The sequence below is a fragment of the Xenopus laevis genome, chromosome 9_10L (assembly GCF_017654675.1).
Source record: "Xenopus laevis strain J_2021 chromosome 9_10L, Xenopus_laevis_v10.1, whole genome shotgun sequence".
Lineage (NCBI taxonomy): Eukaryota > Metazoa > Chordata > Amphibia > Anura > Pipidae > Xenopus > Xenopus laevis.
This window is the reverse complement of record NC_054387.1, coordinates 48,594,504-48,618,488: the sequence shown is the minus strand read 5'-3', so window position 1 is coordinate 48,618,488 and position 23,985 is coordinate 48,594,504. Positions and strand designations below refer to the sequence as shown.

General features: G+C 39.7%; 1 protein-coding gene across 2 annotated transcripts in view; it reads left to right on the top strand.

Annotated features, from left to right (window-relative positions):
* Positions 1-23,985, top strand: part of tnrc6c.L (trinucleotide repeat containing 6C L homeolog) — a 112,264-nt gene that overhangs the window by 59,900 nt on the left and 28,379 nt on the right. For both annotated transcript variants that reach the window (XM_041576974.1, XM_041576973.1), the window contains exons 4-6: positions 1,132-1,231; positions 1,564-1,585; positions 12,824-13,138. In XM_041576974.1, the coding sequence (XP_041432908.1) occupies positions 1,132-1,231; positions 1,564-1,585; positions 12,824-13,138 (437 nt within the window). The remainder of the gene's footprint in view (positions 1-1,131; positions 1,232-1,563; positions 1,586-12,823; positions 13,139-23,985) is intronic.

Genomic DNA, 23,985 nt, shown 5'->3' with positions numbered 1-23,985 from the left:
TGTAAAGCTACAAATGTATTGTTATTGCTACTTTTGATAAACCCTCTTTCTTTTCAGGCCTCTTCTATTCATATTCCAGTCTCCAGTGCATGGTTGCTAGGGTAATTTGGATCCCTTGCAACCAGATTGCTGAAGTTGCAAACTGGAGAGCTGCTGAATTAAAAGCTAAATAACTCAAAAACCGCAAATAATACAAAGCTAAAACCAAATGCAAATTGTCTCAGAATATCACTCTCTACATCATGTTAAAAGATGAACAACTCCTCCTTTTAAAATGCATATTGTGACATCTAAAGATCAGGACATGGCTTGACTATACAATGAACCATAGGGGGACTTTGCTTTAGAAGGGAATGGTTGCTTTTAGAAATGATTTTGCTATAACCCCCAAATAAAATTCCAAACAATTTTTCAATATTTTGTTCATTGCAGTTGTTTCTATGTTATTTGTAAATGTAATTGCAACTGAAAGCAGAATCTGTCTATTTCTGCTCTGCTGGATCTGTCTCTCAAATAAAGTACAAAAGAACAGATCTGCCAATGTTCTGCCCCTGACAGCACGAAAGTACGAAAGTTATGTCCGAACAAAGCTGGTGACAGTCTCCCACTGAAAATTGTACGATCGGCAATACATGCAGAGATATTATCAGCAGCCAACAGAAATCTTTTAACCTGTCTGATCAACCAAACGACCGATCTCCGCCGGACGAAAAATGACTCTCCACACACAGTCCGAAAATCGTACGAATCCTCGGTTCGTACGATCAGATCTTTGCGTCTAAGGCCAGCTTTACTCGTGAAAATGAATGTATATTGCGAAGTTGCCTTTCATTAGGCAAAAATTATATTTTGGGCTTTTATCTTCTTTAAGCAGGTTCATACAAACAGACCAGAGTCACCTTGTGGTTATGGAATGTGCTACTGGTTACCATTCATAGAGAACACATTTATTTTCATGTGTTGCTGCCTCTTTAATGCAAACGTCCCTGAATTGATTGATAAGGTCATGTACTGGTTGAAGTCACTTGAGATCATACAGTTCCTGTTGTTTTTAAGTATGTACGGGCACAACACTCTGGGATATGCAGCCTTCTAGCTGGAGACCTGAAATTTCCTTTCTTTTGTCTGTAGGGAGAAAGAACAAGAAATCCAAAAAGAGGAACATTTGATGGAAGAAAAGAAAAAGAAAAAGCAGGAAGAAAAAAAGAAGAAGGAGGGAGCTCAGAAGAAGGTCAGTGGGCATAGTGTTCTTCTTGGAAATGCCCATTTCATCCCATTTGGGGCTTTTTTCTTTTCTTTCTAAACTCATTAGTAGCCATGTGTGAATAAGAAAAGTAGAAAAGAAACACAAGTACCCAAGTATGCATGGGAAAATCTGCACAAATGCTCTGCAAGTACTTAGGTCTTGAGTTTTCGACAAGAGGCAGAGAGTCTCAATTAGCAATAAAGTGGGCCCTTGCATAAGATTTATTTTAATCTGTCTGAAGCTTGCATTTTTCACATGGATTTGGGCTTTAATTAAATACTTCTCTCTCTCTCTCTCTCTTTTTTTTTTTCCTACAGGCTGCTGAACAAAAAACCAAAGGTTAGTACAGATCTCCCTCTTCTTCTTCCTCCTCGCACCGCAATGTTTTATGCATCTCCCAGTGGCCGGGTTTCATTCTGACTCTGCTTGTCTGTCTCTGACACTGAAAGAGACGGGTCTCTGCTCTCATTGTAATTCAAGGCCTGTCGATGTTTATTTGAGTGTGCCTGCAGCCTTCATGCTTGTGTGGCTGCCATTTTCATCAGCACCATCCTATCCATCTTCCTACTCCTTTCAGTCACAAAGAATTCCCAGTATAGCCACACACAATTTCCTTGCAGTTAACTCTATAGCTGCCAAACAGATTGCCATGGTACCCATGCTATAATAAACATATGTGTGTGTGTGTGTGTGTATATATATATATATATATATATATATATATATATATATATATATATATATATATATATATATATATATATATATATATATATATATATATATATATATATATATATATATATACCCACACACACATACACATCCTTGAGAAAGGACTGAAACGTCGGATAATAATGCTGTGTTACCAATAAAACACTTTATTCACTTCTATAATGAGTGTGCTGATCCATTACTACTGCACACTACTACTATATATATATTTTGTTTTTTTATACACATATATACATATGAACAACTAGCAAAAGTTGGCAATGGGCAAATTGCTCTTGATCGCACCAAATCAAGAGTGCTGTTTTGAATTCACAATGAGCAGTGACCTTAGTGCCAAACACTTGCCCATAGAGCTTTCCCTATTTTCATGCAAGTATCCCCACTCAGTCTTGATAGGGGTCAATGGCATTTTAAATGAGGGACAAAAACATACTGTAACCATTTGTGTGGGCGATGCTACATTAAATAGATGGAAAATGTGCAGATACAGCGTTGTCTCCCTCTGTATCGTATAGTACCAATGTCATAAATTCTGTGCCATGTAATTAATGAATTCAAAATTCTATGTAACAAAAACAAATGCCTGGCTTAGTGGCCATTTGAGTTCTTTATTCTTAGTAGTTTAAATTCAAAGGGTATTTTAGTTCATTAATGGCACTTATTAATGGTGAAGGCAAACTGTCATTTCTGTTTATGCTCATTTATCTAATATTATGTGTAACTGTATATGTAGTACAGAGTGCCAGTAATCTTCACACACTTACACAAGTCATTAGTCATTTGGTATGTGAAAAGCCAAGCTTATAACATGTTGGGGTGTGCCTCCTTTGTGTATTTATGTTTGGATTACTATTACTCTCATACTTATGATGTCAGTCAATATGGCAATGCTGAATTCAAGTCTTGCACCTCCATACATACCAGAGATAATACATAGCCAGTGCAGTTACTCTTCCTTGTTATTTCACGTTAGGAGCTTGTGCAAAGCTATGGAATCTAATAATTTGAAGAGGTAAGGAAAGCAGGCAGTCTAGCTGCTGAGTGTTTTTATTTTTTCAGATCATTATTTGAAAAAAACAATTGTTGGAACCTTAAAAAATTTTCAGGTATGGAATCTAATTTCTAGAGAGACATTATCCAGAAAGCTCTCAAATACGGAAATGCTATTTCCTATAGAGTTCTAATTAATCAAACTATTTTTATTGTCCTTTGTCTGTAATAATAAGGCAGTAACTTTGTATTTGATGGTAAATACACTACATAAACACATGTGGCAAAACAATCCTATTGAATTTTTTTCTAGTACATATCTGAGGACCCCATGAGTCTTTGACATTGGCTGTTGGTGCAAGAACCTATGCCTTAAACATTACCCCTCCAAATTTAGATTATGGACCTGTTGATGTATAGCACTGAGGTTGTCCTGGAGCTTGGCCTGGTCTGGTGGTGGCGGTAGCTCCAGGGGTGCTCTGTGGCAATGGGTGCTACTGTGCCTGATTCAAAACGGGAGGCATGAAGGCATAAGCAGCGCAAAGTGCAACTACAAAGAAGTGCATTTGTACCTTTAAGGAATAGAGTTTAATATGCAGCTGACTACAGTATACTGACTACTGAATACAGTAGAAAAATATAGCAAAATATACTCTTTCAATGTCTGCATCTAAATACAGTAGAACCCCCATTTTTTTTTTTTTTTTAATAAAATTCTTTATTTTGTAGCTCAACATCAAGCAAATCAATATGCACTTTTGCATTCCACATTTCGTGCGTAATATTACACATTATTATATATCTTTGCGCTTTGTTCTTAGTCTTGTTCAATTCACAAGATGAATATGAAAATTGGTGACAATTGAAATTAAGATAATAGAGAGTACAAATAAAGAAAATTTTAAACAAAACATTTTTGCAACAATAGATGATATCAATCAAATAATTTGTACCTCGATGTGTTACATACCTCCCAACATTTTGGAAGTAAAAAGAGGGACAATAAAAAAATTTCCGCACGTAGGCAGAAATTTTTTGACCACACCCCTTTCTGTGGCAACACCCCTAATTACCATGTTTGTTTTACAAAATTTGGCAGGTTATGAAAGTTTGAAAATATTTCTCCTTATCTAAACTGTGTTTTTGTGTTTCAAAATTGTTACAAAGCACCTGTTAGCTGTTCTGCGCTCTCTGCTAAAAGCCAATTAAGTGAGAAATCTTTTTCTGGCTGTTCAGTGCAGAGAAAAGAGGGACTTTCCAGTACAAATGAGGGACTGCGGGTTGAGCTGTCAAAAGAGGGACTGTCCCTCCGAAAAAGGGACAGTTGGGAGGTATGGTGTTATGATGTCATAAGCATTTACACTACAGGGGATGAGATCACTGCGTACGCAAAAGCCCGATATTGGAGTAGACCGATATTTGAGTAGACCAATTTGTTTCGTATTGATTCCCTTAGCTTGTAAGCGCTGCATAGTCTTGTGACGTAGTGGAACCCCCATTTTACATCCCCTGATTTAAAGTTTTCCCTCATTTTACATTCTTGTTTTGTGGTCCCACCTATATATTATGCATAATACATTTCCCTGATTTTACATTTTCCTGGATTCTACACCATTTTTTTTCTGGTCCCCTGAAAAACGTAAAATGGGGGTTCAACTATATGTTTATATCATAAAGAGAGTCAATAACATCACATCTACATCATTTTCATCACTTTTACATCACTTTTTTTGCAAGACACTTTCATGTCTTGCAAAAAAAAAAAAAAAGGCTGACTTGTTTTCATCCAATGATGATGGGATATTTTCAGTTAAATATATGTATTTCGCAAGGGCTGTGAGAAAGATGCTTTGTAATTAGTCAGGTTTCCAATATATAACTCTGTCCCTAGCAGGAATGCTTCTTGCACTGTATTTGTTAGTACACCACCAGAAAGCCACTCCCATTGGAAGCATGTTGACATGACCTATAAGTGTGTGTATACATGCACGTGTATGATACATAGTGCTTCTTTGCTTGTCTTCTGCACAGGGATTGAGATAATAGTTTTTAGCTGCTGGTCAGACAAGCAACGTCTTCATGTTCCTCCCGCAGCCATCCTCAAGCCAAATATCAATATTGCCAGTGTTCTTTCTTCTCTCCCAGTGTTTTTGTTATTCACTGTAATGACTTTAGCAAGTGTGTAAGAGAAGTGGGAATGGTGTCTTCTGTAACTCCTTTATGGCTACACAGATGATAAAAAAAGCCTTATTCTGAGGCTGATCTAAGTGTAAAATCCGACAATACATAAACAGAAGGTTTGTGTTGCCGTTAAGGCCCCGTGTGAGATGCATCGGTCTGTTTACCACCTGCTTGTGGCTTAACCCAATTCTGGAAAACGGAAATGGTTAGCTCAGGAAACACACAGAGATCTCAAGAGGGGAGGGGCTCTGCATGGGTGCATGACACATTTAGTGAGATTTGGGTGGGAGCCAGATAGAATCAAGTATACACCGTGACACAAATTATATCCTCTTTCATACTGACTTTCTGTGCAAGCAGGAATTTTGGACTATTTTTTACCTGTGTTTGAAACATGAAATGCCTTTTGTGCTGCATGATATTTACTTTCTTTTATTATAAAATATAAGCAGATACATGGGATCTGTCATGATGTCCTGTTTATTAGATTTCCTGCGCTTAAATATCCGCAGGACAAAGTATGTTATAACTAGCTACATATTGGTAGGGGCACATAGGCTACAAGAACCTTGTTCTCTCTTGCTTATATAGGTGACCCTGGTGTGCCTTTCTCCAACCTTGTGACTTAGAGGAATTAACTATATCCCCAAAATGTGCTAAGTACTGCTGTCTCCAGTAACACATCCAGCTGCCCTATGGCAAAGATGCATTGTAGTAAGAAAGAAAATTAAGTATTTAGTTGCTCTTTAAGCTGTAGTATTCTCTATGTAGGTTATGTAGCCTTTGAGCTTCTTGCCCACTGCTTTATAGAGTCCCAAAGTTACAGTGTGTTAAAGGAACAGTAACAGCAAAAAATGTGTTTTAAAAGTAATTCAGATATAATGTAATGTTGTCTTGCACTGGTAAAAGTTATGCGTTTGCTTTAGAAACACTACTACAGTTTAGATAAACAAGCTGCTGTGTAGCCATGGGGGGCAGCCATTCAAGCTGAAAAAGGAAAAAAGGCATAGGTTAATTTGCAGATAACAGATAAGATCTGTAATAGAATACAGTGGTATCCTGCAGAGTGCATCTGTTATCTGCTGTGTAACCTGTGTTTGAATGGCTGCCCCCATGGCTACACAGTAGCGTGCTTATATAAACTCTAGTAGTGCTTCAAAAGCAAGCACAAAATGTTTAGCAGTGTAGGGCAACAGTACATTATATCTGAATTACTCTAAAAAAATTGTTGGTGTTACTGTTCCTTTAAGAAGGGAATGGTTCCATGACAGCGCTCATATTACTGAAAAGAACACCCAAGTTTTGCCCTAGTGCTGTCAGCCAATTGCTCAACCAGAGCTGGCCCTTTCAGGTTATTTCTAGTTAACTCTATGTGAAGTGACGGTCGGGGGTGCAAATAAGAGATGCTGTTTTTCAAGGGAGCAAGCAGTACCTGAAATCTACATCGTACACCATTGGCTTTAGTCTCCTGTTAGTACACATGAATATATCTCCTGTCTGAAATTAACCTGGGGGCTTAACTGTGCAGAAATCTATTAGCTCCTATATAGTTTCTTAGGAATGCCATACAATATGTCATTTAGTTTGTGATGTGTTTCAAACATCCTTGTACAAAGGTGTCACGTTCTTTTTCAATCAGTCCAAGCCCTGCAAGCCACAAATTTTTCCCAATAAATAGTGATTGCTGGGCGTCTCTTCAGTGTAAAATGCCTTTAGAAAACAGCATGGCACTTCCAGTGCAGGCAAATTTGAATCTATATTTCCATGGGAACAAGGCTGCTTGCAGAACTCAAACCTATCCGCTATGTGGTGTCCTTTTGGTAAATGGAGCCACCACGTGGACCTCCTTGTGTCTCAACAGTAGAATCAGAAAGAGCTGCAGAAGTCTGTTATTGCTGCCAGTTTCCTTGGCACATTAATTGGTCTTTTAGCTACACCTGATAATTAGTTCATAGAGAATGGCACTGCCACCCGAACCACAGTACATGCATTGTTGTATTTATTTGTATAGGTACTGTGATGTGGTTTTATTGACAAACTTTTTTTTTCTTTTCTTGGTTCTCCTGACTACTCCCTATTCTGAATGTCCACCTAACCTCCCAGCCACATGTGCATCTAATAATGTCTCTGCCCTGTCTTGACAATTTCTGCTCAACAGGAGGACAATGTGATCTAATAAGGAAGACTTGCAGTGAGCCAGCTGGGATAATAGAAGCTTAAGCAAGGCTGAAACATCAAACCAAGCCAATAATATCTTTATAAAAGGGGTTGTGGATGAATACAAAAATTAATGCTTATACCTAAGGTTCAGCAGTTCCATGATGTGTTACGGAAGTAAAGTAGGAGTCTAGTATCAAGCAAGGGTGACATGGTCTAAAAGCAAATCCACATTAAAGTCAAGTAATAACTGTTACTTATCACAATTATTGGGCACTTTTATTAAAACATCTCTTAATCTCCTTTAACACCGACCCTAATGAAGTCTGATTTACTGGGAGTGGCATTTAATTAGCGTAATTCAATTTGGGGACATTGCTCTATTAGACATTTGCACAGAGAATTACTTCTGAAGAGTGATTTCTCATCGGCGATATGCTATAAGTTAATTTAGCTACGGGTTTGCCAAGAGCTTCGTGAGTTGGTGGCCTGGGGGGGGTTGTCATGGTGACAGGCTGGCGAAACATTCCCTGTCAGGCAAGGGCAACAAATAACGAAACCTAGAGGAGCTTGGGGGCAAGCTGCAGACATTGACAGGCAAGCTCGGTTTTCAGGGTATCTGCATTCATAGAGACCAATAGCTGGACTAAAACCCTCAGATTTTCCTTTGATGTCAAATTAATATAAGGCAACCCAGCCTGATTCTGGCATAATTCCTCTGTTCAAATTCTTTTCCCCTATTTGACATTGGCATTTTAACGCACAGAGCTACTGACAAAATGGACAAGGGAGACTTTTTTTTTTCCTCTGAATTCAGACAGATTCCAGGCTCTTCACTGAGTCTGTTATTTGTAATGCATGGGTAAAATTAATAGAGGAAAATCAGACGTCCCTTAGGCAGCCAGTTCTAAACGTGGGCACAAATACCATGTCCAAGAAATAATTTAGGTTCTAGCTGTGGCTTTCCTCTGCCTCCCTTTTAGTTGTCAATAGATTTTTTGTATGAATAAATGCTTGAGTAAAGCAGGTTTTTAGACTGGCCTCCTCCACCGCCAGTTTATAAATCCAAATATCGATGAAGACGATAATACCTGTATGGTTACAGTTGGCTATTCCCTATTTTAATATGGTGCTCAAGACCCACAAAGCAGGATTAGACATTTCGGGACAATGGCATGCCCTTTCTCAAGTGACTCATCATACAGGTATGGTCTCCATTTATATTTGAGTAGACTTTTTATTCCACTATAATTGGTAAATGTTATGTTTCCATGTGATGACTTGGTTTAGGGATGGAAATGAAAATTGTCTTGCAATAAAAATTTGATACTCTTGCTCTTCATTATTTGATTTGGTTCAGTAACAATTCATTGTATGCACTACTTTTTTATGCTTCCATCCCATGAAGCTTTGCTTCAACAATTAGCATTTCGGTTTGTCCATTAAAGTATCCCATCACTCACTAACCGGAAGCTTCTTATGTGTCAACTTAAACTCAAAATAGACTCTGGCATTTCAAGCACACATAGGCCCATGCATTCCCACACAGGCCCAATATAAACCACTGGGGTAGCAGTTTACAGAATCCACCCTGGCATATGACAGAGTTGTCAGATTGCTCGTTGGGGCTTCTCTTGTTTTAGCAAAAAATGGCATATATGTTTCTTAATCCTCATATATTATTGCCAATTGTTTGTGTCCGGGCAATCTGTGGGTTCTGGCAAATGCCAGAGGGACTGCTATAAGGTGCCATAGAAAGTCAGTATTTAGTGGGCTGGTGGGTGCTCTTTGGGCCTTTGTGTCGGCTGATTGTGTACCTGAAATTGCATGGCCTATTTTAATCCTCAATCTGGACATGGTCCGGGCTATCTATACACAGGACTATCATGAGTAATCATGGAGCCCTGTTCTACTAAGGAATCAAGGCCTGCCCCCCCCCCATGGGGCCCAAATTATTTGCACACCAGTCATCTGGACTTCATGGCCAGAGGGCCCTGTCAGCATGTATAATGGAGACCTTTGGAAGCCCCACCCTCTTTACAATCTGTGAGTCTCACATTCTAGCCTTTTGTGGCTCCCCTGCAATGGGACCCCTTACTAGAGCACCTTACTACCCCCTCTCTGCCCCAATATTAGTGTCACCCTTTTTCCTTGGGTAGTTTGTGCAAGTTAATTGCCACCAATCTATATCATTTAGAGGAACAACCCAGTAAATAAAGATTTTTATAATACTCTAAAGCACAGAGTATATATCAAGCAGCATATTTATCATGGGTCGAATTTTTTAGTTTTTTTGGTCGAATAGGTCAGTTTTCAATCAAATAGGTCCTTTTTTGGCCAAATTCGAATTGAAGGAATGGTGCATTTGATTGAATTCGATTCAGCAGGTTTTAGATGGCGAATGGTTGAAGTTGAATTTTTAAAGAGACCATACCTGATAAATTTCAATATTCAAATTTTTTTCAAATCTAATTTGGACTATTCCCTTTCGAAAAGTCACCTCGACCTCTGATAAATCTGCCCCCAAATGTTTGTGTTATAAAGCCTTCCCTTGTATGTCCATTATTTTTTCCTAGAAAGACAACTGTCTTATGGAAATCCTCTTCAGTGTGACATAAGCGGAAACTGACCAGCGCAGTTGTGTTTGTATGAATATTGACATTTAAATATTCCAAGCACGATAAATGCCTAGATGGTTCCATTCAGATTCACTTCTGGGATGGGTTATTTTTAGGGCCACCAGTGCGACAGTTGAAAGCTGAATGGAAGGCATTTCAACAACGAGTATTGGGTTTTAGCCTAATACAGGCAAAGATTGCATTGACATGCTAGGGACAATTACTCCCCGGGGCATAGCTCCTCTGACACCAGGGCAGCTGCAATTGGCAGTATCATATAATATAACAAACCCACCTTCTGTATGGTATAAAATCCTGTAATGCACTTGCATAGGTGCTTAAAGGCCTTGGTTGGAGCAGATGGGGGAATCTTCATTGTTGGGGTACTGATACAGAATAGGAGGCAGGAGCAAGCTACGATAATCTTTTATGACAGTTGATGCAGAACTGCGAAGCATGCTGGTGATAATGGTCCCAAACGCCATCATATAGACTCCTTCTTTCATGGAAATGACATTCTGTGCAGATTCTGTGCCTTTTCACCTTGGAATAAATAGGCTATTTTGGTTGCTTGGCCTCTCTGACCTTAGCAACGCAGCGCCTTTTCAAATGACACAATGGAAGTGAAAGAAGAGAACTAAATAGAAAGCTGTGATTGCTCTTTTCACTGGCCATGCAACGAAATAGCATTTTGTATTAAATATAGGAGCCTGGCAAACAGAAAGGCAAACGTTCAGAGCCACGGCCAATAAAAATCTGATTGCAAATTTGCTAAGATTACTAAGAATTGACTTCAGTGTTGCCTTTAATAGATATTTAAAACCTTTGCATGTTAAACTGATCATACACATACAGATATTGATAGTAGATACAAGCTTCCGTATAAATTTCAGGACGTGTGTTCCGTAGCAGGAATCCTAGTACCTTGGCATGCAATAAATAGCTCATTATTTTCATGTGGTTGTGTGTAAAGGATGATGGGAAACTCAATGATACAGTGCAGAATGCCTTTGACGAGTAAGGGCTGTGGGACACCAGATGACAATCAATGAGTGTGTACATCACTACATTTATTTTGTGCTCAACTGCCTCTTGTGTTGTGGCTGGTGCTGCATTACTGCCTCCTAGTGGCCATATCTGCTATTCATTTCTTTCATGCTTCAAAGTACAACAGAGTTAAGTTGCATTTACACAAGCACACTGAATTTCACCCTTCAAAACAAGATACAGTAGCTGTGTGTTCATAAATAGCAAGCCATCATCATGCTGAAGCAGGTAATATCTAAACACTTTGACCGAGCTTGCAGAGGAAAGCCCCTTGAATTCTTTGCATTGCTGCAAAGGTTGCTACAATAACCTGCCACTGATTGCCTCCATCCCTTCACTATAAACGCACCGATAATATTGTACGAAACCATTTTCCGTACGATATTCGGTGTGTGTGAATATGGTGAGAGAAGAGCCGATATCAGCAGAAGACTTGAATATCGGTCTGCTCGTCGATCGGGCCAGCCAGAAAATTTTGTTTGGGCAACTTTGAAGGCACCTGAACAATCTGATGATTGCTGAATTATCAGTTACAGGTAGAATTCTATTGTTTATATCTGATGATTCAGTTCTACATGTGTGTGTGTTGAAACGAACAATCTTTCCTGGAAAGATCTTTTCAAAGAAAAGATCGTAATTGTAACATCTATGGCCATTAGAGTCTGAATTTGCCCTGAAGGGGATTATGGCAGAGATATGACATATGTATATACTATATGTTTATAACTAAAGGATACTCTTCATCCTATAAACTCTTAAATATTTCTTGCGTCATCCACCGGACCCATTGCACATGCTTTAGAAATAGACACAGCAATAAGGTATCTGGTTTAGGATAGAATGAGTTATTTATAGACGGCTGGGATAGGATTTGGGCAATACGCTTTCACTCGACAGTAGATGTCATTGTTTCCATTTAAAATTCATGAGCTGCCTCTGCAGACAAAGAAGGTAATTTGCCAGTGGAAATCCAGCAATTGAAAATGCAACAGTAGCTGGGATTGGCAGGAGAAGATGGGATGGGATAGTGCTGCTAGTGCCCGTGTGGTACGGTGACATTTACAGAGGTTTGCTTGGGTTGATTTAATGTCCTTTGTTTTAGCAGAGTGCAGCTATCGCCATACAAAGTCACCATGCAGTCACATTGCCAGTGCTATGATTGTGACAGTGTTACATACCCTTTCAATGAGCAATACAAATTGCTGATAGTGAGAGAAACATGAAAACCTTGACCCACATCAGCCCCATGCAGACGACAAATATGCCATTTTATACTGACAAATCTCCCACCCTAGCTGTACATTGTCATAGAGCTGCCTATCTTGCCACAATATGAGAGATTTATACAGTACAATACAGGTAATAGACCCCACGATGTGGATTGCTCGCCAGTAATCATAAATAGACTTTCACGCATTATTGATTTTTACAGTTGCTACACGTCTAATGCCGTTTAAAAGGCAAACACACAGGCCATTGCTCACTTATGTGTGCTGCTCAGCAACACAATAAATGCTGTTCTTTATATAAATGATAATGTCCCAGATTACTGCATGTTTACAAGCTAGGAGGGCAAGGGTTACATATCGGTGTGTGGCCAGCATTGAGCTGTGGACTATGTATGACAAAATACTGTTGGGCCGAGGACCTAAGAGTGCAGCACTGAATGTCTGATAGACTCGTCTGTAAGCCAATACCCATGAAGGATATCAAGGGGCAGTAAGATTAGAATATAAACCCTTTATACAAAGTATACCCATAGCAGCAGGTTGACATTTAGATATGTCTGTGTGATAACCATGAGTCCTTTTATGATATTTTGCATTTTATATTATTTTATTTCTTTCAGTGCCAGAACCAACCAAGACCGTTTCCCAGCCCCAACCTGCTGCTGCCAGTACTCCCACCAGCACTGTCCAAAATAGCAATGGCAAACGGGCATCTGCCAACGGCCAGCAGTCTGCAGCCTCACGTTACCTGCCACGTGAGGTGCCGCCACGCTTCCGTCAGCAAGAACAGAAGCAACTTTTAAAGAGAGGCCAGCCATTGCCTGCTGGGACTTTGGCCATTGGTAACCCCACACAGGATACTGGACAAGCAAGGGTTAGTCCCCCTCCACCTCAAGGGGCTGGTGGAGCCCCCCATCCCACAAAGAACCACTCTGGTAAGTATATGTTTTATTCTTAGCCTGTGTTGCCTGTGTTTGGGGCAGCTTTTGTAACAGGAGCTCAGATATCTAGAAGCTTACTGATACAGAAGCTGTTAACTGGCACTTTCCTGTTTAGTTTTAATCCTTCTGTCACACTGGGTGATAAAACTGAGCCAAGAAGCACCAAGAGACCCCTCTTGCATCAGCAACATAAGCATATGATGGTCTACAAGGGAGAAGCTCCTGGTAGCTACATTATATTAGCAGGGTAAAAGTGCTAGTATAAATTATAATAGAAAAAGAAATGTAAAGGGCACACACCAATTTTACATTAAAGCGGTAGTCTACTTTCAAATTAACTAGTAGTATGATGTAGACCGGTATTTTTTGAAACATTTTGCAGTTGGTCTTTGTTTTATATTATTTCTTGTTTTTGAGAGACTTCAGCTTTTTCTTCAGCAGATCTGCTTGGTATTTCATCACAAAGTTTTTCTGTTAAGGTGAAATATATCTTGTTTCCAATCAGCATAAATATTTTTATATCCTTTTGCTCTCTTCTGTATTGTTCAGGGCAATGACGCATGGAGTTACTTCTAGGCAGCTACTTGTCGTGGTTACAAAATAGACTGTACTGATAATTATCTCTCCTAAGACACTAAGGGGCAGATTTATCAAAGGTCAAGTTGTGTTTTCCCGAAAAAATTTTGAGGGTAGTTTTCAGTCAAAATTTTTTAATTTGAAACAAATTTTTCAAGACTTATTATACCCCGAAGCTGGACATAGCTTGAATCCGAAAATACTCCAGCTAAAACCTGTTGAGGTCATGTAGAAGTCAATGACAGAGGTCCTTTGAACTATTTGAAGATGTTAATAGCCTTCGTGATTTTCAGGTTTTTTTCAGTGGGTTTTCTCTCGAAAACTATTCGAGCAATTAGTTTTTTTCCAGTGGAAACCTGAATTTAATAAATAGCTTCCTACGTGTGTTTTAGCAGAGACAGTTCTCAGTTTTGTCTATGTCAGAGTATTTTTTGGTGTTTTGTAGCCATGACAAGTAGCTTGCTACAAGTAGCACCATGTGCTGTAGCTCTTACTAAGAAATTCAGATAACGAGATGTTCAATAGCAAGATAGAGGGAACTAGTATATATAGCACAGGAACCATGCTATGCTCCATGTTTAAAGATGTATATTGTGAGCTGTAAGCTAATAACCAATATTCGCCAATAACCATGGAACTGTTAGTCACTGGGTAACAATGGGTTATCACCATTGCTATTTGGTTGAGCACAGAACTTGATGGGCACTGTGCTTCTGTGATAAATTTACTTTCAGCAGTCAGAGCAGAATAGCATAAGCAGCTGCTGCTGAGTATCAGAACTATTACATGCTTACTATGAGGCTGGCCAAGAAATAGCTAAACCTGTGGTGTACACAGAGGTGACTTAAGGGCCTTCAAAAAAGGGCTGGCTGTCACATACAGAGTTGTCCAACCGAGTAGTTGCACCAAGCATTTACCTCTCTACTGTGCCAGTAGCATAGCAATGCCTAAAATAGCAGTGGAGATACTCTGGGAAGGAACTATGGCTGTGGGATAGCAGGTATAGTAGGGAGAGATGGTGCCTATAGTAACAGTGGGATAATAGTCTCTGGGAAAGGACTGAGGCTGTGGGATAGCAGGTATAGTAGGGAGAGATGGTGCCTATAGTAACAGTGGATAATAGTCTCTGGGAAGGGAGTGTGACTGTGGGATAGCAGGTATAGTAGGGAGAGATGGTGCCTATAGTAACAGTGAGGTAATATTCTCTGTGAACGGATTGTGATTGTGGGATAGCAGGAATAGTAGGGAGAGATGGTGCCTATAGTAACAGTGGGATAATAGTCTCTGGGAAGGGACTGTGACTGTGGGATAGCAGGTATAGTAGGGAGAGATGGTGCCTATAGTAATAGTGGGATAATAGTCTCTGGGAAAGGACTGTGACTGTGGGATAGCAGGTATAGTAGGGAGAGATGGTGCCTATAGTAACAGTGGGATAATAGTCTCTGGGAAAGGACTGAGGCTGTGGGATAGCAGGTATAGTAGGGAGAGATGGTGCCTATAGTAACAGTGGGATAATAGTCTCTGGGAAGGGAGTGTGACTGTGGGATAGCAGGTATAGTAGGGAGAGATGGTGCCTACAGTAGCAGTGTTTGTAAAAAATTCTCAGCAGGTTGTATATCGCTATGGTTACATATGGTAGGACACTGTCATTTCTGTGTTTTGTGTATAATCTGCATTGCTTATTGAATGGTTCAAGTCTTTACATACTTTAAAGGTGAATGGAATTCTGGGTGGTGCTAAGTATTGGACACCTCTTACCCAGTGATACTAATGACTTACCTAATACCTCGGGTTGCTGCTCCTGTTAGCAGAAAACTGCACTGGTCTGGGGTATTTGAGTGAGTACCAAATACTTCTTCCTTCTTTGTGCAGGTGTGCATCTGCGGTAGAGTGAATAGCCAAATTTCTACTTTCACTCTACTGCGCATGAGTTGTCCTGAGGGTATTGTGGTGCTCCCTGTAAATTACCCTGAGCATGTGCAAATAAAAAAAAAAAAAGCACCTGCCTGGGGTATCAGGTAAGTGATTACAATCACTGGGGCATGCCTAACATTTGGTACACACCAGTGATTTAGTCTTTCCTTCTTCTTTAATACAGTCATTTTTTGTGAAGTATTTCTGAAATGTCTCTCTTTAATCTATACTGTGCATATAATGGTGCCAGCGAGCCCAGCGTTTAATATGGTTGAGAAGCCAAGGGAGTTGGCTGGTTGTAAAGTCCATGTAACTGCTGATGTGGGTGAAATTTAAATCTGTTAGTGGGGAAGGGAGTGCAGTTCCAGGCTGCAGCCTGACATTTAAACAGAAAGCAGTGGAGTTCTATTGGAACATTTGCTTTGAAAATCATGAATGTTTCTGAGCTCAGTTATTTTTTTCTCTTTAATTCCATGTTTGATCCAAAAGAATGCAAGAATGAAAGCAAAATCACACATCGTTTCTCAGTATTGTGAGCCTCAGCCCAGACCTCTATTTGTTAGAAATTACAGTGTTTTTCCTCTTAAGAATGGAATGTTTGCCTTCCTAAAGCTGGCCATAGACGCAAAGATCCGATCGTATGAATCATCGTACGATCGGACTTTCCCATCTCCCGACCTGCCACTAACCATTCAGATCAAATAAAGTAGTGAAAGAACAGATCAGCCGATGTTCTGCCCCTGACAGCAATCATACGAAAGTTATGTCTGACCAAAGCTAGTGACAGTCTCCCACTGAAAATCGTACGATCGGCAATACACGCTGAGATATTATCGGCAGGCAACAGAAATCTTTTAACCTGTCCGATCGACCAAACGACCGATCTCCGACAGACAAAAAATGTCGGGACTCTCCACACACGATCCGAAAATTGTACGAATCCTTGTTTCGTACAATCAGATCTTTGCGTCTATGGCCAGCTTAAGAGATACTCGTCTCCTTATGGGGCTTGTGTAAGTCAATCAGCAGTAAAATTGAAATAAAAAGAAATAGTAACTAGTCTAAAGTTTATTTTGAATAAGACAGAGTAAGACCAGTGACAGGGGTATGTTTGGTCTAATATGTTTGTATTTGTTGTATCTGCTAGCAAACTGCAAGCTACATATATTTTGACTCTACAAAGCCCATAGAGCCCCATGCCCATAACCTTTTTAACAATACACAATGCTGGCAAATACATTGTGCATGGCGGTAAGTTCATGTCTAACAAGAAATCGTTTAGAAGCATTTACTACAAATAAAATGCATGTGGTGAGGTTGCTGTGGCCATGAAAGGTTGTATGTAGTGTTTGTTATTCTACACACTTTGGTTATCTTATGTATATTATTCATCAAGCTATTCATAATATCCTTAGCTCTCATGTTTATGCTGTGTTATCTTTGTACCTAAGATCGTGTGTATTTGCAGTGTATTGTTTTTGCTGTAGCTAAAGTGTCACCCACGAAATGTGTGCTTTTCCAGTTTGGAGCTGAATTACATTTTCCCAATTTTAGTTTGTCTGTATGCATTCTTTTACAAAAATATGACTTTCTGTGGTTGTTAATATTAAGAGGGGGGTTGCTTACTGTTAACTATTAGGGTGTTTGGCCTATGCTCTTTTCTGGCGTAGTGCTTTGTAATTTCAAGAGTGGATAGCCATGGATTTCTGTTGTATGCAAGTCAGGTATTTCATTAAAACTATACATATTTGCTATTAGGGCACCTTGGAGATGTGGGGCTCTCATAATCAGTTGCATTTTCATGGAAATAAACATATACATTATAATTTTCTCTATATTAGGAAACATGTGATTGTTTTAGTTTGTTATATTTTTACCAGGACCTGTACATATGCATTACCCTCAGAGTGGTTGGTTTTTTAGTTTTCTGTATGGCCAGTCCACGGGCTCCCTGCACAGAGAGTGTGGTGGTCTGTGGCTTCTTCCTTATGTAATACAAAAGGCAGCTATGGTAGTGAGTCATTGCAGGCAAAATGCATGGTCATAGATCACCAGGTCAAGTGCAGGTCTGTCCGATAACACCACTCTGTTGGTGTATGTATGTGTATATATATATATATATATATATATATATATATATATATATATATATATATATATATAATAAAATATATATATATATAAATAAATAAATAAAATATATATATATATAAATAAAAAAATATATATATATATATATATATATATATATATATATATATATATATATATATATATATATATATATAGTGAATAAAGTACCCCTTCTTGTAAATTATAAGGATATTAGAAGTTATCACGAGGCCGAAGGCAGCGTGTTTTTATACAGGTCATGGAACTCCGAGGTGACTTCTAATATCAATTGAAAAAAATGGAAATCGACACTACATTCCCCTCAAGTTGGAAAACAATTCAAACGAATTAGAGACCAAAACTTCGATACAGTGTATTGTAAAGTGATACGATCACCACCGCACTTATAATGTAACAAGCCAACTAGTTCAGGGAAGTTTGTAGAAATGTAACAAAAAGTATCTAAAACGTAACTTTTAATATCAGTGCCTTTAAAAACCAAGGTAGCGCAGCCATAAACAAACTCAGAGCATATTCCTGCCATAGCCGTGCAGGACCATGTCCTTAAAACAACACAATTAAAAGCATAGCATAGGATGGCTAGGTACTGGATTACGTTATTTGTTAGAAGTTTTCTAGAGTTTCAGTGTTCTTATTTGTCAAGGTACATTTTTAATTAAACTTCCAAGGCATAGTGCGCCCAGTCCCCTCCCTTCCAAACTTCCCTCTGTGCAAATTCTACCTATCTACGTCGGGAAGAGTGGGAGCTATCCACACCACCTTCCACCTACACCGCCCAACGCGTTTCGCTGCAGATAGGTAGAATTTGCACAGAGGGAAGTTTGGAAGGGAGGGGACTGGGCGCACTATGCCTTGGAAGTGTAATTAAAAATGTACCTTGACAAATAAGAACGCTGAAACTCTAAAAAACTTCTAACAAATAACGTAATCCACTCTCTATATCTCTCTACTCTCGACAACCCCTTAGCAGTTCACCTTTAAGTTAACCTTCATATGTTATAGAATGGCCTTTTCTTAGCAACTTTTCAAGTTGTCTTCATTAGTTATTGATTAGTTATATACTGTAGAAAGCTGTGAGAGCCAGCAGGTTCTGATACCCTGTGCCTGAGACGCTGTGACTCTGATATTCCGTCTGCAGATCCGTGCGTGTTCCAGTAACTGGCAGCCTTTCCCACTCTTTCTCATCAAGGGGCAGAAACAAGATGGAAAATGTGACAGAGCTGGGAAAGGGGAAGCCAAGTCAAACAAAGGGGGTTGGCTGAATATACTTTATTAGAAGTTTCTCCTCCAGCCAGCAAGCAGAAATCACAGCAGAGTTTGCCTGCAGCCGCTCAGCCTGGGCTCCTATTGCACAAACCCACTCTCTTTCACATACAAATGCACTCGGGTGACAAACTGAGGTCAGGAATATGGGAGTAGAGGGGGGGCACTGCCGTTTTGTTACCCATGCTACTTCTCCGTGTACAGTTTTACCCTTTAAATCCGGCCTTGGCTCCCATTAGGAAGCAGTAACACTAGAAGGACCAGTATATCAGATGCAAGGCCTGGATGCACATTTGTCATATTGATTTTGTGGTTCTGTTCCCCCCTAAACAATTCAGTATAAACAGTTGAACCCCTGTTTTACATTTTTCAGGGGACCAGAAAAAATTGTGTAAAATCCAGGAAAATGTAAAAACAGGGAAATGTATTATGCATAATATAAAGGTGGGACCACAAAACAACAATATAAAATGAGGGGAAGCTTAAAATCAGGGGATGTAAAATGGGGGGTTCTACTGTAAAATGGTTTTAGGTACCCTGATCCCCCAATTAAAGTGATTAATTTCAACCATTTGGGGAAAATGGGGGATGGTTAGCACAAGGGCTAATATAATTACATAATTTATTATTAAAGGGGAACTATCACAGAAATTTAATATAAAGCTTCAGCATGCTAAAATAAGAAACTTTCTAAATGCAATCAATTAAAAATTCTGACCCGTTTCTGAAATAATCAAATTAATCTTCACTATTCCTCTCTTAGCATCTCTATCTCTTCATTCTCTCTCCGTGCAGTAGTTGGGTGTCAGATAATCATTGATAGTTATATATATCTTATAGGGGGGCTCCTTTTGCCTAGAAGATGTGTTAGAGCTCACTCCATTAAAAACACCAGACATCATGTCTCTCTACATGCAGGATTTGTGCAAAAGTTATTTTGTTAGTTTTTATTTTTACTGGAATCAGTTACTGTATTTGAATGAGCTCTAATTCATCTGCTAGGAAATGAAGCCCCCCCCATAAGATATATTGGACCGAACTGCTGCATGAAAACAGAAGGAAGAGAAACTGTTGCTCAGAGCGGAATCATGAAGATAAAGTTAATTCTTTTTAGAAATGATACAGAATTTGTAATGAAATATATAGAAAGTTTCTTATTTCAGTATGCTGAAGCTTAAATTACATTTTCATTTCTGTGCCATGGTACCGTACATCTCTTTTAGATCCAGGTTCCCCAGGAGTGGGGGGGGATGCTGGGCTGTGCCATTCCTCTGCTATGAATTGTTACCACGGAAACAGGACATTTATAGCATTTTCAATATTTTATTTTTTATTTTTTTTACTCAGCCATCCTCATTATCTCCTGAAAGGGTCTCTCATGCACCTTGTACCCCTCTCCTTTCTGTCACTACTGAGTCATACACTATTTTACTAAAAAGGCTCTTGTCTTCTGCAGTCAAAGTACTGGCTAGTGTCTTGCAAACATATATATATATATATATATATATATATATATATATATATATATATATATATATATATATATATATATATATATATATATATATATATATATATATATATATATATATAGCAGAACAAGGCTGCTGCTTACAATGGGTATCAGATAGGATATAGCTGATATATATTTCATCGCTTACAGAGCTATTGTCCCAGTCTAGAAAAGAAATATATACATAAAAAAAAATACTGTATTGTACAAAGAAAACCGTTTGGATAAAGGTTTTCCAAAAACGTTAAAAGTTGCTTCTTTATATTCAAATGCATGTGTCAACAATATCTTCCATGTGTTCCATAGCTTTACTCCATGTTAATAGATGAAATATTTAACACACCATACTATCATTTTATAAATGTTAAATATTTCAAAAATATAAACAAATACAAACAGATTGCCTACTTACAAGCAACACCGGATATAGCATATAACACCCAGGAAATAGGAGTCCAAACGGGACACTTAGTCTTGCAATTAATACTGGTGAGTAGGGTGGTCTTGATCCATTACATTTCTGGTTCTGCGGAATCGTATTTAAAATATATGTAATTTATTAACATGAAAGTAGAGTAAAGCTATGGAACATATGCATGCTTCCTTCATTTTATAGACTTTCACTACTTGATTTGTGATCAGCTCAGTGTGAATTCAATAACACAGCATTGGATAGAGCTATTTCTATCACTTTTCCTGGATTGTCCCAGTGTTACCTGGTAACCCAGTAGGATTTCCTTTGTGTAAAAAAACGCAGTCAATATGTAAAGTATAAACATTAGCACTGCCCTATACATTTGCCAATACTACATAGTAGATATAGTTCAGAAGCATCTTGTACGTTGAACTAAGATTCTAATAATATGTGTACCATACTGCCTGTGTGTGTGTCATATTCTGCCTGTCCTATGCTCCTTGTGTGTGCGCCATACTTTGCCTGCCCTATGTTCACTGTTTGTACCAATACTCCTTGTGTGTGTGCGCAATACTCTGCCTATACTATGCTCTTTGTGTGTGCCATACTCTGCCTGTCCTATTTTCCCTTTGTGTACCATATTCTGCCTGCCCTATGCTCCTTGTGTGTGCCATACTCTGCCTGGCTCATGTTCCCTGTGGTTCTGTCTGGTAGGGTTAGTTCTGGGGGTTTGTTAGCATTTGGAAATTGTTGTTAGGAGCCCCAATGGTGTTTAATCATGTGCTGGGAAGGGGGTTGCTGTGTTATCCACAGGGGAGGAGGAGGCAAAGGGATTTAAGGGTATGTCTTAATATGGCTTACATTTTTCACATATGAGTGATAAATAATATCCCTACAGTGAGCCCCAACCGTTTGATTTTTTTGGTGTGCTACCACCATTAATGTGGACATGGTCTGAAAAGTTCTTGTGGTAACATGGGTGTGGTTTAAAGTGGGTGTGGTTTAAAATGGGAGTGGTCAACTGGCTTCCATTATTGGCCCTCCACCACGTTAGGCCAGACAAATTCCTGTGCAGCACAGAAGTTGGACAGCACTGTATTAAGGAGCTGGTGGATCTCACCTATGCAGCATTATCTGGAAATAGAAAGTATCAGGATTCGGCCAGGATTTGGCCTTTTTCAACAGGATTCAGATTCGGCCGAATCCTTCTGCCAGGCCGAACCAAATCTGGATCCTAATTTGCATATGTAAATTAGGGGCGGGGAGGGAAATTGCATGAATTTTTGTCACAAAACAAGGAAGTAAAAAATGTGTTCCACTTCCCACCCCTAATTTGCATATGCAAATTAGGATTTGGTTCGGTATTCGGCCGAATCTTTTGTGAAGGATTCGGGGGGTTCGGCCGAATCCAAAATAGTGGATTCGGTGCATCCCTAATAGGAAGCTGCGCACCATAGATTGATTTAAATATGAGATAACAGGCTTGGATGCTTTCAGAGCATGGTGTACAGGGCTTGCTGTATGATGGCGTACGCTGTGTAAAACCTGGCACCTTTCCCGTCAGCGGGTGTAAGACCACTCTCTCAGCCCTCACCGCACGCTCTGTGATGTATTGTTTGGGGCTTCTGCGCAGCACGTTTATAAACAAGGCCAGCTTTGATTAATGCACTTGCATTTGGTGCCCCAGACTCTCCGAGAAAGAGGCTGGGAAGTAATTAAGTGCTTGGCAAGCAGCCAGCCTGTTTATGCATGTGGGCCCAGTTCCAAATGTGAGCTTCTACGTCTGACTATAGGGCTGTTTGTGAGAGGAAGCAGGCAAAGGGGGCGGGGTCCGTTGGAGGGGAGATGGAGTTGAGCGAAGAACCCGTTAACATGGATCCATGTTGTTCTGGCTCAGTATCAGAAGTGGGAAGAAAAGCAGCTCTGTGGTTATTGTCGTAGGGTTCTGAAGTGAGACTGCTTGCATGACAGTTGATTTAAAAAGAAAGAAGATCGGTTTAGCATCGTCTGCAGTTACATAATCAAAGCCTATAGTGTTTGAGACTGTTGATACCTTAACCCGTAGTGAAGGAGGGAGGGACTGTGTGTGAGTGTGTGTGTGTGTGAGAGAGAGAGAGCGAGGGGGGACGGGTGGTGATGGAACCTCCCCGTGCTGTAAGGGCATTTCCAAAGCCAGTGCAGCAAAGGCCCAAATGAGCTTGCAGGTTGTCCACTTGCACGCTTGCACAGAGGTTTTCTTGGCAGAGCTACAAGATGAGGTTTACGCAGTGCACGCAGAGCGAAATGTCGAAGCCGTGAGCCCGAGTACAGAGAGAGACTCTGCACACAATGTAGCCTTCTCTACGATGGTTGGGCGACACCTTTCCTCAGGTATTTCACTCCGTCAGTCCTTCCCTCCACTTCTTACTCTCTCTCCGTAGCTGTCGCCGGAGGCCAAAAAAAATATTGTTGGCAAATAGCTTCCGCTTTGCTTTAAATTCGTTCATTGCATAATGATTCACCGAGGCAGCAGCATACACACAGGGTTTGTTCCCCCCTCTTTTTGGCTGCAGTTCAGATTTGAGAAAATGGCGTCTTCCCAGACGAAACTGAGATACGCTGCACACATAAAACCCACCAAATTTGCCCATCGCTTGCTAGTTTGGGAGGGAGGGGGTTAGATCTTTTCCAAATTTGAAGAAAAAAAAACTGGTTCATTAACTTTTGAGGCGATCTGTTGAAAATTTGTATTGATGTGGCATATCGTAAATGTGCGTGTAAGGCAGCGGTAAGCAACCAGCTCCTTCCTTATGCTGCAACTCCCAGCATGGGATGGTGGAAGGTGTAGTTCAGCAACATCTGCAGGGCCACAGGCTAGCCATGCCTGCCGTAATGCTATATAAGCTTACAGAGCAGCAAATAAATGGTTTGATACTTGTGTTACTGTCACGCTTACAGCTACATATTCTCTCTATCATCTGTCTATTTACCAGTTTAATTTGTGTCTAATTTTTATTCATGGCCCCTTATATTGCATTGCCAAACCAA